The 18154-nt window shown below is 36.8% G+C and overlaps 2 protein-coding genes across 8 annotated transcripts in view; one reads left to right on the top strand and one right to left on the bottom strand.

Moving 5' to 3' along the window:
- MARCHF1 (membrane associated ring-CH-type finger 1) overlaps positions 1-14405 on the top strand; it is a 1238958-nt gene extending 1224553 nt beyond the window's left edge. For all 6 annotated transcript variants that reach the window (XM_069097636.1, XM_069097675.1, XM_069097649.1 and 3 more), the window contains one exon: positions 10342-14405. In XM_069097636.1, the coding sequence (XP_068953737.1) occupies positions 10342-10640 (299 nt within the window). In that variant the 3' untranslated portion in view covers positions 10641-14405. The remainder of the gene's footprint in view (positions 1-10341) is intronic.
- A 1469-nt stretch (positions 14406-15874) lies between these two features.
- Positions 15875-18154, bottom strand: part of TMA16 (translation machinery associated 16 homolog) — an 88436-nt gene continuing 86156 nt past the window's right edge. For both annotated transcript variants that reach the window (XM_069097688.1, XM_069097697.1), the window contains exon 7: positions 15875-17416. In XM_069097688.1, coding sequence (XP_068953789.1) covers positions 17239-17416 — 178 coding nt within the window. In that variant the 3' untranslated portion in view covers positions 15875-17238. The remainder of the gene's footprint in view (positions 17417-18154) is intronic.

Here is an 18154-nt window from a genome sequence, read left to right as displayed (position 1 = left end):
AGGACTTTCAAGCATTCTTGCTGAAAAAACCAGAGTTGAATAGAAAACTTGACATTCAGATACAAGAAGCAAGAGAAGCATGAGAAGGTAAACAGGGAAAAGAAATCATAAGGAACTTATCAAAGTTGAACTATTAACATTCCTACATGGAAAAACAATAATTGTAACTTATGAAACCTTTCTCAGTAGTTGAAGGGAATAGAAATATGTATATATATATATATATGTATACATACATATATATATATGAGGGTATATGGGCATATGAATACATATGTGAATGTGTGTATATATGTTTACAGGCATACATAGATATAGCGCACAGGACCAATTTAATAGGAAAGGATGATACTTAAAAGGTGAAATTAAGAGGTGAGTGAGGAATATAATGAGAGGAGATGGGGAGAGACAGAATGCAGTAAACTATCTCATATAGAAGAGGCAAGGGGAAATGGTTACAATGGAGGGAAGAATAGGAAGGCAAAAGGGAATGGGTCAACCTTATTCCCATTGAATTTGGCTTGAGGAGGGAATGAAATACACACTAAATAGGGTATGTCACCCTACAGGATAGTAGGGGGGGAAGGGGATGAGAGGGGGGGTGATGGAATGGAGGGCAGGCTGGGGGGAAAGGAAGTTGGAACCCACTTTTGAAAAGGGACAGGATCAAAGTAGAGAATAGAACAAGTGGGAGGTGGGATAGGAAGGAGGGAAATATAGTCAGTGTTTTACAATATATCTACTATGTTATTGTTTTGCATTAGCCACACATATACGTCCTATACTGGACTGCTTATCTTCCTAGTAAGGGTGGATGACAAGGGAGGAAGGGAATGAATCTGTAATGCAAAGTTTTAAAATCAAATATTCAAATATGTATGTATATATGTGTATGTGCATATGTATGAATATTTATACATACACACACACATATATATTATTATCAATACTATTTTACATGTAATTGGGAAATAAGATATACAGGCACTGGGGCATAGAGATCCACTAGAAAAGTCGAAAGGGTTATGGGAGAAAATATGTGAGAGAGCAGATTGGAGGAGGGGATATCCTGTGGGACTGCTATTTTGGGTGGGGGGGGGGGGGGGAAAAACAGGGAGAAAATTTGTAACTCAAAATCTGGCAGAAATGAATGATGTAAATCAGAAGTTAATAAAGCATTTAAAAAAAAAAAGATCTCAAATAGAGAATGGGAAGGTACCTTAGAGGTCAGCTAGGCCCATGGAAGACACCTAAGTTCATAACAAGCATTAGAAATAAAATTTGAACCCAGATCTTCTGACTCCAGGACCAGACGTCTTTCTAGACTTTCCCCTCTTTCCCTGGAGTTAAAATTGTCCAAAATCCGGGGTTATCCTACCTTTCTAACTCCCTCTAGTTTGTGCATCCATTATATTGAATTCTTTTCTCTCCTGTAATCTCCTGTTCCAGTGCCCAGTCTTCATCCTTTACAGGAAGACACCAATTGTGTCTGAATACCCTTACTAAGTGTCAAAGCTGGGATTTGATTCAGATTTTCTGATTCCCCAGTCCTATGTTCTTTCAACCAAGCTGCCTTATGCTAGTCTCTGATGTAGAAGAAAGCACACTAGTTTTGTAGCCAAAAGACCTGGGTTCAAATCCTGCCTCAGCTACCTCTGTGATAATGGGCAAGTCATTTGACTTTTCTGAGACCCAGTTTGCTCATCTATAAAATATGGGGGTTAGACAAAGTGAACATTTAGGATCTCTTCTACCTCTGAAACCTATGACCACTTTTGCCTACCTTAGAATGTGGCTCCCTGATGTTGTGGCCAGATGGTTACATCTCCCAACATACAGGAATGAAGGTAGGTTTTTTTTTTTTCCTTCCCAAATCTAAGGAACATGTACTCTCAGAATTAAAGTCAATTTTAATATTTAAAAATCATTTTGCACACAGAAAGGATGGCCTGAAAAATGTGAAGTCATATTCCAAAATTTGAGTTTCTCATTTTAGGAATTCCTAAATTCCTAACTGTGCCTCACAGCTTTCTCTTAAAACCACAATTAGAAGTCATTCCCTTGCAGTGAATAATATTTAACATTTACATAGGGCTTTATGGTTTGCAAAACATTTTGTATATGACCTCATTTTATCCTCACAAATCTGGGGCGGGGCTGGAGGAAAAGGTGCTAATATTATCATCATTTTAAAATTGAAAGAAATTGAGGCATTGACTTGACTAGAGTCCCACAGCTAATAAGTGTCTGAGGCTGCATTTGAATTCAGGTTATTCTGACTCCAAGTCCATAACTTTATATACTACTCCACTTAGCTGCCCCTGAAAAAAGAAGTCAGTAAATATTGAGCTGGGAGTTTTCATCTCACTGGGCTTCAGTTTCTTCACCTATAAAATGAGTTTGTAGGGCTAGGGGTTCTCAATGGATTCCTTTAACATTATGTGACTCTGGTTTGGTGAGAGCACACAGAGAAAAAAAAATCAAGGCTAAAGCATGTATTTTATTTTTTACTTCAGAGGAGCCTTTATGCAATGAGAATTATTGATTGTTCACTTTAAAAGTGAACAAAAAAGTATGGGGGGACGGGTGACAGACACTTCCCAGGTTCCATATAGGCTAGAGAACATCCAGTCCATTAAAAAAAATACACTGAATCCATTAGTTGAGCTAACTTCCAAGCAGATCAAAATTAAAAGATTAAAGTTGGACTGATGGCATAAAGCAATTAATCAAGAATTGAAGCTTTCAAATTTTAAGTGATTTTCAAAACTGCAGACAGGCATAGTACATTCATAGGCTATAACTGTGCAGTCTCCCCTGGACCATTTTTCCACCTGCAGTGTAGCTTAAGAGTCTCTCAATAACAACAGCAGTAGGGCACAACTAAGCCCGCACATTGCTATATTTTTAGGGACTGCCACCATCCTTCCAGTCACACAGGTCTGAAACCTCAGGTTTATCCTCAACCCTTCTCTCTTTTCATTACTTACCTATAGTGACATCATCAGTTACTCCTGTTCTCCTTCCCCTCCACCCCAACTTCTCTCCACAGCATCATTCTTTTTTACTTGGCAACAGCATCCTACCTAATTCAACTAGTTTTCTTTTCTTCATCTAGCTACCAAAATAATCTTAAAGGTATATATGTCACCCCCTTCAGAAACTACGGTGGCTTCCTTTGGCCTATAGGATTAAATATAAAATCTGATTCATTTTGACATTTAAAGTCATGGACAATCTGGTCCGGCGTTCTTTCTTTTTTTATTTTTGCTTTTTGGAGGGGGAAAGGCAGGGCAATTGGGTTAAGTGACTTGCCCAAGGTCACAAGGCTAGTGTTAAGTGTCTGAATCCGGATTTGAACTCAGGTCCTTCTGACTCCAGGGCCCATGCCCTTTTCACTGAGCCACCTAGCCACCCCCTCCAGCCTCCTTTCTTTAAAAAAAAAAAAAAGTATTTCGAAAAAATTTTCCATCACAGTTATGTCTGGATATATTTTCAACCCATCCCTGGTACTGAAGTCTTCCTTTAGAAGGGGGGAAAATGATACTTACATGGTCTATCTCACAATATTAGCAAAAGGAGAGGGCATGGTAACTGTAAAGCAATTCAGTCTTCTAACAAGCCAATAATTTTTACAACTAAAATTTAAACAGAGAATAAGTATTATACTTTAAGCTTGAAATTTTTATGGGGGAACAAAGTGTCCCTTTTCTTTTTCTATTTGCTACTCCAATGTTAAGTATAAGGTAGTTATCAATAGTTTAAGAATTGAAACAACAAGACTATCTTTAGTCTCACAAGAAACCTAGAGTGTGTTTAAGTATGCTATAAAATGGGAGAAATGAGGTAAAAGAGTTAACAAGTTTAAAGAAAAGAGATACTATATTAGTTAATAAACATTTATTAAACACCAACTATGTGCTGATTCTGGATTGTTAAGAAAAATGTTCCTATAATCAAATATTGTTGTTAATTGAGAGTGAGCATTCAAGCTATCCATTTATTACCCATTTCCAAAGAATTAAAGTAGAATGAAATTCACTTAAAGGTCTACTGATACAATGAAATCTTTTTCTGATGATTCATTCAGGGTCACCATTTGGAAGACTGGTTATCATGGTATTGTAAATGTGCAGACATGTCATTTAACAGAGATTTAACTGAAATAATGCCAGATAAAGCAGCTTTTACTGCAGAAGCAATACTCTTCCAGGACAAATGAAAATTAAATTCATCAGTATTTTGATGTGCCCTTTCTACTGACATTGAGGATGGTTTTTAGTAATAGTATGAGTTACTCAAGTTATAAACAGATAACAGGAGGAAAAACACCATCTTTGCAATATGGCAACCAGGTTCTTAAGAGTACTATGTATTTGAACAATGTTTTAGATCAAGATGCAGAAAAGTATGTCTAATAAGATTTGGGATGCCAGAGAGAAAAATATTAGTAAAACATCAAGAATTGTGAAGTTGATTTTGTTTTGTTTTGTTTTTTAAATGAAAGCTATACTTCAAAACTTAAGAATTCATTCAAGAGCCTGGCTTTAAGAAAAACCTACTACCCTAAAGTAAACTTTTTTCTTAAAAGTATAGCTTGTTGATTTTCCATTCATTTTATAATTGAAACCCAGGCAAATTAAATGTATGTAGGTGGGAGAATGAGGAATGGTCAGATTTTAAAATCTCATCAAACCTACCCTAACTGCACAGGCTAAATTCATGTTGATTGCAATCCCAATCAATTTTAAGTGTTAAGCTAGTCAAAGCAATTTCCATCTATTAAGTTAGAACAAATGCCTTTAGCTCAATTTTCCTGATGAAGAAAAGTTGTGTAAATATACAAATACACCCAATTTGATGATGGAATCATCAAAACCAGATTATCAGACCTAAAAACTAGAATACCTAGATTCAGATGTGAAGAGATATTACAAACCTTCATCTGCTTTTGGTATGACTGTAACTAACTAAATCTGGAATTATATCTGATGAGATAATTACCATTTCACCTGATTTAGGTAGTGCTTATGACCCTGAGCAGAAGAAAAAGCAAAGTCATTTTCACAAGATTCCAGCTGAACATTTTAGGTTAAAACAAACAAAACAAACAAAAATGTAAATTTAGAAAGCCATTTCTGTTGTAGTAGTTTGTGATTTAAAATTTCTTTTGTTTTAATTCCAAATTAAAGTGTAACTATCATCCCTGACACAGATGTCATATAGTAATCTCTTGGAATTTACTGAGAGTTTTAAATTTTTTCTAACTGTAAACTTTTTAGAGCTAATTAATGGCACATCTTTTCTAGAACTGTATGGTTCACATCTATTCAATACAACATGAGAAAGCCAGAAATCCCATGCCATTATAACCTAGCCACTTCATTACTCTAACTGGTACCAAGGGATGGTGAGTTATCATTACTACCACCTTGAAGTTATAGAGTATTTTTAACTTTCAAAATGATTTTTGCTTCACAACACAATATGGGTTAGTCAGCTCTATTTAAATGACTAAGCAGCTAAAGGGGAAAAAAAAAGTTGGAGGTCTGAAATAGGCAAAAACAATTAGCAAATCCATTCATTTGGAACCTGTTTAACAAAAGTATTAAAGACAGAAGCAATACAAAAAGACTTGACTAAAAGTTAGGAAACCTGAATTTTATCTCTAGTTTTGCCCCTTACTTACTCTGAGATGTGGTTTCTCAGTTCATCAGTATCCTCAATTCCTATTACAAACTCTATCTCAGTCACGGATGACTCCTATTTCAGACTTCATATACAGATTTTTAAAATGCCAAGATCCTGTCCCCCTCTACCACTATCTAATTCCTCCTGAAACTGCTCTTCACCTTAATTATGACTCCTCAGTCATAATCCCTTCCAGTTCTCTCAAGCCATTAATCTGATGCTAGCCTTTTATTCAGTCAGAATGGTCAGTCGTTTAAGCAATACTTCATCTTTGTTTCACCTGCTAATTCACAGCCCAAGTAACAACCCTATTCTCTTCCCACTCCTAATCCCAGGCCAGAGTTTGGTTAGACCTTCTAAATGTTCTGCATCTAACCACAAATTCATCACTTGGGTTTTCACTACTACACAGCAATCTTTCAATTAATTTCTGATTAACTGGCTATGAAATTGCACATAGTGACAGTTATAAAGTTCCTTTATTTAAGAACCCACTCCTCTTTTAGCAACTGACCTCCATCTTATTTTACTGAAGACAGACACTATCCTCTGGAACCAATTCTTTTTCTCCTCATCTCAAAAGGTCATTGTCTTCATCCATTCTTTCATCATTATCTCTGATCTGAGAGGATGTAAAGTGATCTTTGCCAACATTAAATCAACCAATAGGCACTTATTAAACCCTAAGCAAAGAAAAGAAAGCTTACATTCTAATTCTAGAGTGGGAGAGAGCATGAAAATAGGTATATACACACAAAGAGTAGATAAGCTCTTAATTGTCCAATCTGATGGTATTTTTTCAGTTCTCTGTTTATTTACTTATCCAATACATCTGACCCTGTTGACCCACTCTCTTCCTTAATTCTCTCTCCTCTCTGGGTTTTCAATGCCTTTCTAATTCTCCCATCTAATCATCTCTGAGTTTCCTTTGCTGGTTCATTACCTCTATCATATCCTTAAAGCTCTGCTCTTCTCTCTTGGTGACCTACCTAATCAGCTTCTCCGAGGCCAAACACTCACAGATCTTTGTTATCTAGCTCCAGTCTCCTTAATGCACTGCAATCTGCATTACCAGTTGCCCACTGGGCATTTTAAACTAAATGCTCTGGAGATATATCAAATTCAACATGTCCAAAACAAAACTCATTATCCTTCCTCCTAATTTCTGTCCAAGTCACCACCATTCTTCCACTTGCCCAGGTTTGTAACCATGGCATTATCCCCAACTCCTCACTCTTTCCCCTCTCCATATATGCATACCCTTCTCTGTATTCACATAGCTGCAACCTTAGTTCAGGTACTCATTACCTGGGCAATCACCTCCATATATGTCCTCAGAGTCTCTGCCCCTATACAAAATGGTCCTAGAATGCTACTAATTCTCTCCCACTGTATTTCATTATTTCTACTGATTGCCAGAGCAAATTACATAACCCTGCTTGTTATAGTTCCAACTTTTCATTTTTCACACAATACTTAAGATGTTAACAGGTTATGTGTGACCTGGAAACTAAAGGTTGGCTCCATTTCTCTTTTATGATATCAAGAAACTGGCTTCCTGATAGCTATTATCTTTACCATAAGGACTTTACCCTTCCTTTCCAAAAATCTTACTGCTGGATTTGTATTAAAACAAATATTTTGTGTGGATGATGTTTCTATATCTATATTATATATGACATAGAAACATCATCCACACACAATTAAATGTTTTTGTCCATTCTTCATATTTCCTAGCTATCAGTAAATCTCATTTCTCTGGTGTTTGGTTTCCAAATCCTGGCTCCCAACACTCCTTCAAAGTAGGCAGTCAGATATCCCTATGGACAAAAAAATAGGTCAGAAGTTATGTGCCCAAACACACAGCTGTTAAATGCCTGAGGTCCAATTTCAACACATCCTCAAGGTCAATAAGTCCTAACCAGAACCTCTCAGAAAAAAAAAAAAACAATTAACCTTAAACAAAGTAGAGAGGAAAGTGAAATATGGAAGAACAAAAGTGCAAAGGAGTGTCCGTCTCCTAAAAGATGCAGGTGAAATATCATGTCCTCTATGGAAATTTTCTTGATCCCTAACCAAAAGCATTCAATCTGTGTGCAATGGCACAGTAAATGAGTTTGGAGACTGCTTAGAAAAGTAGAGAAAAGTTTTTTTTCTCATAAGAAAAGGCCCTCTGCCCCTGTCACTCAAATGGTGTCTGTGAGGGAGAGTGCAACAAGTAGAAGAAAGCCTATGGTTATATAACCTTCTAAGGCAGAAACCCAACCCCCCCAACTGGCCTTCACTCTCATTGGTAGGGAGGCTGGCCCACAACCTAAGTGCAGGAATATATCTTGGAGACAAAGGACACTGAAACATGTGGATGTCCATGCAAAGGCCAGGAAGGCAGTATTATCCTTATTTGGCATATCTTGTGCTGAGGTGGCACTGGGAAGGGTCTCCATTGTTCTAAGTCCCAGATTCCTATAAGGTCAGGTGATTTCTAAACTTAGGCCTAGTAGATGCTGAAGCCACTCTAGATTTGATTTTTCAGAATGGGGAAACTTCACTGCAAATTATCCCTCACATCTCTCATATTTGATCTGAGAGTGCATATACCATATTCTAATACCTTTCTGTTTATTTGGGTATGTGCCATCTCTAGCCCTCAACACACATGGCACACATTCATTACACAGAATAAGTGCTTAATTACTATTCTTTGTATGAATGTTGAATGAAAATTCGAATCTTAAAAGTTCTGCGGTTTCTATGATGCTCATCTACTCTATTACCGTGTTTCCCCGATAATAAGACACTGTCTTATTAATTTTTTTTGGACAGAAAAACACCAGAGGGGTTATTTTTAGGGGAGGGCTTATTTTAATGAACATCGACAGCAATTTTAATAAACAGGTAAATGTGAACAAAAAAATGTACCTTTATTCAATAAGCAAATCACTGGGGAAGAACAGGATGACTCGCTCACTGCTGCAGCTCTGATTGGATGCAGCTCGGAGCGCGGCGTGCGTTTCACCCGAGGAGGGGGGGGGGGACGGTGCATACAGAGGGTACCGTAATGTAGCGTGTAGCGCAGGGGATCACCTTCACTACAGTAGCAATCTCAATAGGGCTTATTTTCGGGGGGAGGGCTTATTTTCGAGGAAACTTACACAGTAAGTGGAGGGCTTATTTTCGGGATAGGTCTTATTATCGGGGAAACACGGTAGCATTGCAGCAAGTTGCACTAGTACTACTACCTTTCCAAGTACTACATGCTTTCCAAACAGCCAGCATGAGGAACTGCTAAGACGCTAGAATTCAACTTCAAATCATTTTCATTCATCTATACCCAGAGAAAGAGTAAAGAAATTAGAATCTTGAATTATTTTGATATAATAGAACCTGAATCAAGTAAGTGATAACAGAATTAAGACTTGAATTTCTATGAGAATTCTTTCAACTTCCTGGAGAAGTTTCTCTTGGATACTATCTCAATCAACCAACATTTATAAAGTACTATGGATGCAAAAAGGGGCAAGAGAAAGTACTTGCCTGCCAGGTTTTTGTGCCATTGATCTCTTCTGATTTGGGGGCCGCTTTTTCTCAATCTCCTTTGTGTCCACCGTGGATATGTACCAAGAGCTTTCTTTGGTCCTCTGCTCTTCTTTTCTATCCTTGTTGAGCTCAAAAATTCCTGTGCGTTCAACTATCATCTCAATGCTTCTGTGACCCAACCCTCATCTCTCCCCTGGGTTCCTGTCCCACCCACAACATCAGATGTTCACTGGGCACCTCAGTATGTTCACATCAGAACCTACTTTCTCCTATGTCTGTTGAAGACACATTTCAGTCACCTAGGTTTTCAACCTTGACAGTCTCTTTCATTCTGCCTTCAAACCCAAACACATACAAAAATTTTCTTGCCTATATTTGTTATCACCTACTAATTAGTCTCATTTCCAGGTATGATCATGCCACTCTCCTGCTCAAGAAATTTCAGTAGCTCCCTACTACCTAGAGGATTAAAATACAAACATACTCATCTGTTTGGCATTTAAAGCCCATCACAATCTAGCTTATCTTTTTTTTCCAGATTTATTTCCTTCATATACACCATATTTTAACCAAACTACCCTACTTTTAGTTCTCTATACTATCCTATTTTAATTCTCCATACTACCCTAATTTTAATTCTCCCTATGTAACACTCCATTTCTTGCTTCTATATCCTTGTTACATTCCCCACTTCAAATCCCCAGTTAGCTTCAAAGCTGAGCTTAGTATCACCTCCTACACAAAACCCTTCCACACCAGCTTCTTCCCCATCCAGTTGTTAGCACTTCCCCCTCCAAAAATTATTTTGCATTTACTTACCTGGTTACATGCTGTATGCCTTCAGTAAAATATAAGGCAGGAATTTTCATTTTGGTCTGTGATAAAACTTTGTGAATTATGTATCACTGGCAAGAATTTACAACATCAGTGTTAGGTAAGAATTAGCAGTCACATATCTTGAATCACATACGGCTGTTTTGTAACAGGCTCTAGTATGCTAATTTTAGTCATGTCTGGTTATAATAACAACAGTGGTTTTTTTTGTCATGGCATCATTTGCCATAGTGACTTGAATTTACACAGAGGCTGATTTTCTTTTTTCCTATTTGGAAGGTGTCCTGGAATGGCCATTCTGGACAAAACTGGTTGTGGTGGCCATTGGCTTCACGGGAGGCCTCGTGTTCATGTATGTACAGTGCAAAGTCTACGTGCAGCTATGGCGCAGACTGAAGGCCTACAACCGTGTGATCTTTGTGCAGAACTGCCCCGACACTGCCAAAAAGCTGGAGAAGAACCTCCCCTGTCACGTGAGCACAGACATCAAGGATGCTGTAGTAGTGCCTGTGTCACAAATGGGTACAAATGTACTGCTGACCACAGAGGGTGGAACCCCAGAAGTCATACCAGTCTGATGGGACCAGCTGACCTTGTTTCACCAGAGTCTGAAATGTTTTCCAGCCCTCAGTGACTAGAGAGCAAAAGTGATCTTGCATTGTTCCCCCACCCTACCCCTATTTCCTTACCTACCTTCCAACAAAAGAAAGATGCATCATATGAAATGGGCCAAGTACAGCAAATGACCAGGATCCCACAAAGCTGGGCCTAGGGTGGGATGCGGACATGTATGTATAAAGTCTGCTAAGAATCCTTTCTGAAAGGCAATGCAAGCTCTTTGTGGCAAATGGACTAAAACCAAATGGAAACTTGTCACTGGTCACAGTAGCAAGAGGAAAGTGGGGGAAGAATGAAGACTTGAATTTCAATGTGTATTTCTAGGGTCTTTTCTGACAAAAGATTTCATCTTCAATACTGACGGGGAATAACAAACATATCTAGCTTAAAATCTTAAAGTTGCTTGCATTAGTCCTAAATCAAATCAGGAAAAGACTTTTAAAAGGTTGGGCTACATGATTTCTAAGGTCCCTTCCATTAGTAAAATTCTATAATTCTATAAAGGATGCATATTTTTCTGAGACTTCACACTTTGACAGTAAATAGATTTTTACAGCTACCCTGGAGCCTGTTTTGACAGATGCATGAGTTAGAAATAGATGCAGTACACATTCAATTGTGTGCAATGAAACATTTTTGAGAAATTACATTCAACAAATATTTATGGAGAACAGAGTTTCAAAATATTTTTTTGTTTTATCTTTCATCCAAATGCCAACCAAAATTCCAAGCCAACTACTTGGTCCTATGTCTTCTCTTCTGCCACCAAAACAGAGATAACCATGCCTTGGATTTCAATACAGTCTGAATATTTTTTAGAACAGAAGCTTCACTGCTTATTGTAGTAAAAGGATTCACAAGCATATAGTTCTTACAAAGCATTAAATTTAGTTCTATCCAAGTACCCTGCTTGAATGGTTAAAGAAAGTGCTATCCCTAAACAGGTTAAAAACCAAGTTGCAGTATCATATAAAGTGGCAGAAATAACCAACTTCTGCTTCTCTGAAGCATCTGGGAGTGGAAAATCCAATTTTGGTTCTACAATTAAAAGCCTAAAATTATGAGGTTTTATATAGTCTATTACGTAGTATCCAGATGAGAAGTTGTTAGGGCAGCGATCACAGAGCATCTAGACCCCTTTAAAAGACCAGTGTCTATGCTTTACTCTGTTGATTTGGCGAATCCCACTCTGAGAAAATGGAGCTCAGCAGGCTTGGCAGCTCAGTGATTACAATGTTATTTGCATATTCATGTAAAACTAAAGTGTGAATGACATTACAGAGAGCAAGACTACTGATCATAGGTATGCTCAAAGAAAGCTGTCCTACATAAAAAACAAAAAAAGGTGTGTGATTTGCTTTTGTTAATTGTCATATTTATTATTGTGGCAAGATAGCCATGGTGGCCATAAGAACCAGTGCATGATTTGCACAAAAGTCTGGTTATCACACTGATGTGATTTGTAATTACTTGAGTCTCTTCTGTGCTCTTGTGGTTCATGGATTTCGTCATAGGAAGCAGAAAACGAAACCCCTTCCAGGCAGGAGATGGACTATGTTAACTGGTAGTAGCTATCTCCAGAGTCCAAACAATCCCAATTCTTAGAAATACTATGTATGATGAACAATTTGTCAGTTTTTTTTTAATGTATTCATGTATATACACAGTAGCAAAATGTAATGGCTTTCCAATTGCCACAGGACCAAGTCTGTATAAATCACTGCTCTGCAAGGTGGTGTGGAGGGTATGAGATGAGGAAGCAAGCAGATAAAATAACATGGGTAGAAATGAAATGCACCAACTATGGACAAACACAAGCATGATCAGTTGCATTTTTTAAAAACCTGGGCCCATAAAGAACTAAAATCTTGTAATTAAGTAACTAAAATTTCTGAGCTTTAAGGTGAATCCATGACTTTAACACTAGCTTTAGGGCTTAACTATGGGTTTTACACAAGAGTATTAAATAATCTTGCTTCAATTTTCTAACTCCTTTTCTTGGGTTTTATATAAAACAGTCCGTTTTTTCAAATGGATTAGCAATGATAAAAGACATTTCCAGAAAAACATTTTGAATATCACTGTTTTCACCTATAGGGCACAGATTATTTACAAACCTAGCCATTAAAAACACAGGCACGATCTATACCACGATGGTGAAATGAAGCAGTAAAATGAGGTTTCATTAATTTGAGACTTGCTAAATGCTAAGAAAATGATTCCCAAAGGGGAGGTGCGAGGGTGAGGGGAGCTGAGAAAAGATGGCAAGTTGTTAACAAACTTGATAGGATTTAAGGTTACTGTACTATTTATACCAAGAAAAAAATAGCATAAAAGGTGGTAACTCAGTATTTTGTTTCTTAGTCCCTCTCTATGCTGCACTTTCATTAACCCTCAAAGCATTTTTGATTCAGATTCTTTGTGCAATTGTCATGCGATGTCTAGTCACCTTTCAGTTTGAAAGAACTAGTTAAATTAAGCATCTAGTTTTAAAGGTTTATTCTTTTGTACTTTGTATGGTAATGATGGATATAGCCCTTCCAATGGAGGGTTCCACTCTTTTGGGCATTCAGTAGTTGTTTCTGAACTCTTGAAGTGATGCTTTGGAGACTGAAAAAAATACTGCCAAAAAAAAAAAAACTTCCTAGCAAAGAGCATTAAAAAAATTTCATGTATTTGCGTGGATATAAAGTAAAATGGAACTAAACAGAAATAACCAGCTCTCATTCAAAATTCTGATTCTTTTCAATTGGGAAATAATAATTTTGGGTAATAGTGTAAGCCCATAGAGTTTTACCACTAAAACATTGTGCATATCATAGAAAAATTAAATGGATGGCCCTTTCCCTTCCATGAGATTGTGGATCATGAGTTTAGTAACAAGAATCCAAAAAATTGTGAACCTTAAAAGTTAATTCATCCAATGTAAAAGAAAAACACAGAGGGGGGAGAAGAATAGTGTGGAAGAGGGGACATGGAGAAAAAGAGGGAATAAGATAAAAGGTTGTTGAAGGAAGGAATCTAAATGAGTTACCTTTAAGAAGGCTCTGTGACTCAGTCTAAACTGTACTTTAATAATATACAGTTATAACTCCAGACAATAAACAGCATTGATTTATATAGCTACCTTCTGCAAACACTTGTAATTTTTTAATTTGTTTAGTTTTTGCAAAAGGTGCCTTAAGTACCTACAACTGTCTATATTTTATTTGGTTGGGGAAATGAACTCATTGTAGTGAGGAATATATTAGGGAGAAACAATACTGACTTAGAAAATATGGATTATTTCAGTTGTCTGTACTGATATGAATTTTATATTTTCTTGATTCTCTAAAGCTAAGATGATTCTCCAAAGCTAAGATGATTCTCCAGGGTTTACAATTTAACCAAGAAGGGTGAAAGCAGTTTTATTCTTAAATCAGCCCAATGGTGCTATTTCACATACCCACAAAACTGAATGGAAGTACTGTTATTTTGGGCTACAGTGTTTCCTCCACATCTGAAGAAAACCCATTCTGAAAGTGAACACTGCACTTACACAAATAGAAGAATATTCTGGTTGTGTGCAATTCTTGAGACTGGGCATTTGTGTTATTTTGGCTTTACCCAATTATCTTGCATAAACAATTAGATGTTTTGTGAACTAACGTGTACTAAGTAAGAAAAAGAAGGACAAGAAAATATCTGTGGAAGAAAAAGTTTGTACATTAAAAAAGTGACCTGAACCTTTGAAGTTTTCTCAATTTTTTTTTTTGCTTACTTTAATCAAATTCATTTTTTCACATTTCTTTATGTTCTTACAATATTTCAGCAAACTTTGGGCTCCTCTCAGTTGAACATTGGTTTCCAGGGAGAGAGGAGTGAGAGAGGTAGAGGGAAAACACTATATCAATCAGCATAAAGGAAAGGTAGAAGGGAATTTAGGGAGTCAGGTCATAACCTAAATCCCTTAAAATCAAATACACAATTTCAGTGATAAAAGTACTTGTGGTACAGACCACTCTTATATTTCAATACCTGAAAGTTTACTCAAAACATAAAAGTTTCTACATTTTGGGGAAAGCACGCCTGAGTAATCTACAAAAATTTTAAGGGTATATAAAGTAAGCATGCTATTGAGACCACAATAGTAAATATGATTTTGGGAGATTTTTTTAAAGTTTAAAAAACTAAGTCCCCATTAGTGCTAGTGAAGAATGTTTTCTCACAAAAGATAGATTTAGTTTAGAGCCAAGAGACAAAAAAGAAGTAGGAACAATTAATTGGGTTTAGGTTAGATTCATGCATTATAGCTATATAATGGATTGAGAATTTAAGAATATTTGGAATATTTACCTAACCTTAGTTAGGGGTGCTATTTTATGGTTGCTTGGAGGCAAATATGGAAGAGCTGTAGCAATTTACTGCTTTCTCCACCATCTTGGCTCCCTAAGAATGGCATTCTCATCTAGGACACCTTTTGTTTGGGAAGAGAACCAAACTTAGGAAACAATTCACGTTCATTCCTAACTTCCTTACTTAACCAAGTTATCCACTTGACAGCTGAAATTTTGAAGCAATTATGCCCAAGAAAACATGAAGAGAGGGAAAGCTTTAGAGCAGGGAAGAACCTTAGAAGTAGAGCTGAAGGGGTGGCTAGGTGGCACAGCCCTGGAGTCAGGAGGACCCAGGATCAGTTCCGGCTCAGATACTTAACACCCACACAAAATAACTGGCCATATAATCTTGGGCAAGTTACTTAATCCCAATTGCTTTAAAAAAAAAAAGTAGAGTTGGTCCAACCCTCTCATTTTGCAGATGGAAAAACTGTGAACTTAAGGGAGTTGGGAAATCAGGCACAGTAAGAAGCAGAAATAGTTCTTCTATACTTCACTGTACCTGACAGCTGTTAGTACTCAAAAGTAAATACGGTGGGCTGTATAGAGGACTGGACTAGGAAGTCAGGATTACCTCAATGTAATTCCTGCCTCTGACAATCAGCTGTTTGATAAGAATCTCCCTGAGCCTTATGCAACTGAGAATTATCTACTAAATTACAGACCACTGTAATCTCTGTTAGCATAGATCATTTAATACATGATTCATTTTGATAATAAAAAGTTTCCATAGACTTGCAAAATCTGAAATGTTTATTTATATAATTATGAAACTATTTCTTTAACCTAAATTACTGAAGGAAAAAAGGAACTAAGACTGCCAATATAAAAATAAGTTTTATTTTCAGCCTTCATAAGGGATGCATATATTTTAAACATTGACAAATTGTTGTAAATTAGCAAAAAAATAATCTCTCAATTTGTTTTTCCCTGAACAATTCACTTTTGTTATGAATATGACACAAATGTTAAAAGTATGTTGTAAATATAACACTGAATAACCTCATCTTTCTAGCAAATGTTTGTATTTCTCTTAATTCTGAAGGAAGGCATACTGTCTGTCAATTTATCCCATCCCTTGAAAAGAAAGTGTAGATAGGTATTTTCTTCTATCTTAAGACTGCTTCTGCTACAGAAATATGTATCATACTTCATGATGGGAAATCAGAAAATCATGCACCAGCTAGAGAAGGCAACCAGAATTCATTTATGCCCCAGTTAAAAAAGAGATTAACTTAACAAGAGTGGGAATTAACATAATAAGACACTAGTGGTTCTTATTAATTTTTCCACTCTGGTTGTTAAAACAACAATTAATATGTCAGTGATGTTTTCTTTCTACACAACATACTTCTTACTACTTCTAATAAAAGGAGGGAGGGTGGTATAATAATGAAAGGGTTGGGTTTGTCATGACTTGTTGCCTGCTCTGGGCTTCTAAAATATACACAAACATGCTAGGAAAACAAGTTTTCACACCTAATAAAAAACATGATAAAGGGTATCACACTTAAGGAGTATTTTTGGGAACTTTCATAGTAAAAAGGAATGGATTTCACTGTCCTAAACTAGAAGGCAGAATTAGAATCAGAAGTTATGAGGGTAGAAGCTGAGGCTCAATGTAAGGAAAGACTTCCCAACAATGAAAACTAAGCCCAAGTGGACCAAGCTGACTCTTGAAACAATTGACTCTCCCTTACTGGACATCTTCAGCAATAGACTAGGTGACCACATGAATGGTATACTGTAGAAGAAATTCCTGAAGAGTAAGGGCATGAGCTAGAAGAACCTGGAGGTCCTTTCTAGTTTTGATATTCTATATGATAAAAGAGACCTCAATTAATATAACAATTCTTTTTTCCTCATCCTGATATACTCAAGTAAAAGGATCATTAGCGTACATTTTTTTCTTTGTAGCTTAAATTAAAATATTAAGTATTGCCGTGTAACCTTGGGCAAGTTACTTAATCCCAATTGCCCTCCAAAAAGCAAAAAAAAAAAAAAGAAAATTAAGTATTCTCCTTCAAATATGATGTATTAACATATTCTTTTAAAAATATACAGCAAATATTACTTGATTACTGAACAGAATAGAGGTTCTATAAATCTGTTTGAGCAGAATATTTACCAGCAATGCTTGAGAGTACTATAATTATTTCTTCTTCAGTCAACTCAACTAGAACTAGGCCACCTCTGGCATTTCCTCATCGGAGTCATCTGATCCATCTTGGCTATCTATTTTCCCCAAGTCTATCTCTGAAGACGCATCTTTCTTCTTATTCTTGTTAGAAATTCCATCTTTAGCACAAAATTTTCTCATCTTGATATTTGGCAGTTTCTTCAAGTCACCATCCCATTCTCTAGGTGAAAGCAGAGAATAATCAATATTTCCAAAGTGTGAAAATACCACAAAGGAAAATACAAGTTTATTACATTTTAACGCACTGAAGAATAGCAAGTCCCCAAAGACAAAGCATTTTCTATCCTTCGGAATTTCCCCCCTAAGATAGGTTAAAAACAAGCTATCAACACCAACACTTATCTATAGCATTTTAACAGCAGCAGAGTAGAAAAGCATCAGGGAAGGGACACATCTGGCCTTGTCATCTTCTCTGTTCTGTCAGAGTCAAACCAAAACCTCCAAGGGCATTGCTGTCTAGGCATATGCAAGAGGAGAGAGGCTGAAATCAGTGATTCTAAATGTATAGAAGATAGATTCTAAGTCCCCTAACTATAAATTCTAAAGTACAATGCTGCCACATTCATTTACAGAAGCCAGTACTCCAATCTGTCAGCCCTACCACTAAGTGCTTAATAAAATACTTCTCTACTTAAAACTCCAAGAATGACTTAAGTTGGAGAAAAGGTATGACTAATGTAGTACACACCCCAGTGTAATTTCCCCATTTAGAAATTCTGAAATTACCAGATCTCATCAATTTACACCTGTTGAACTGTCATTTATTAGAAATCAGTCTTCAAGGGGTGGCTAGGTGGCACAGTGAGTAAAGCGCTGGCCGGAGTCAGAAAGATCTGAGTTCAGTCTCTCACACACACACACACACACACACACACACACACACACACACACACACACA

Source organism: Petaurus breviceps, unplaced genomic scaffold, assembly GCF_028583685.1.
Source record: "Petaurus breviceps papuanus isolate PSGF00001 unplaced genomic scaffold, PetGlider_PUasm1.0 126, whole genome shotgun sequence".
NCBI lineage: Eukaryota > Metazoa > Chordata > Mammalia > Diprotodontia > Petauridae > Petaurus > Petaurus breviceps.
The sequence above is the reverse complement of the archived record's forward strand: the minus strand, read 5'-3'. Positions and strand labels throughout refer to the sequence as shown.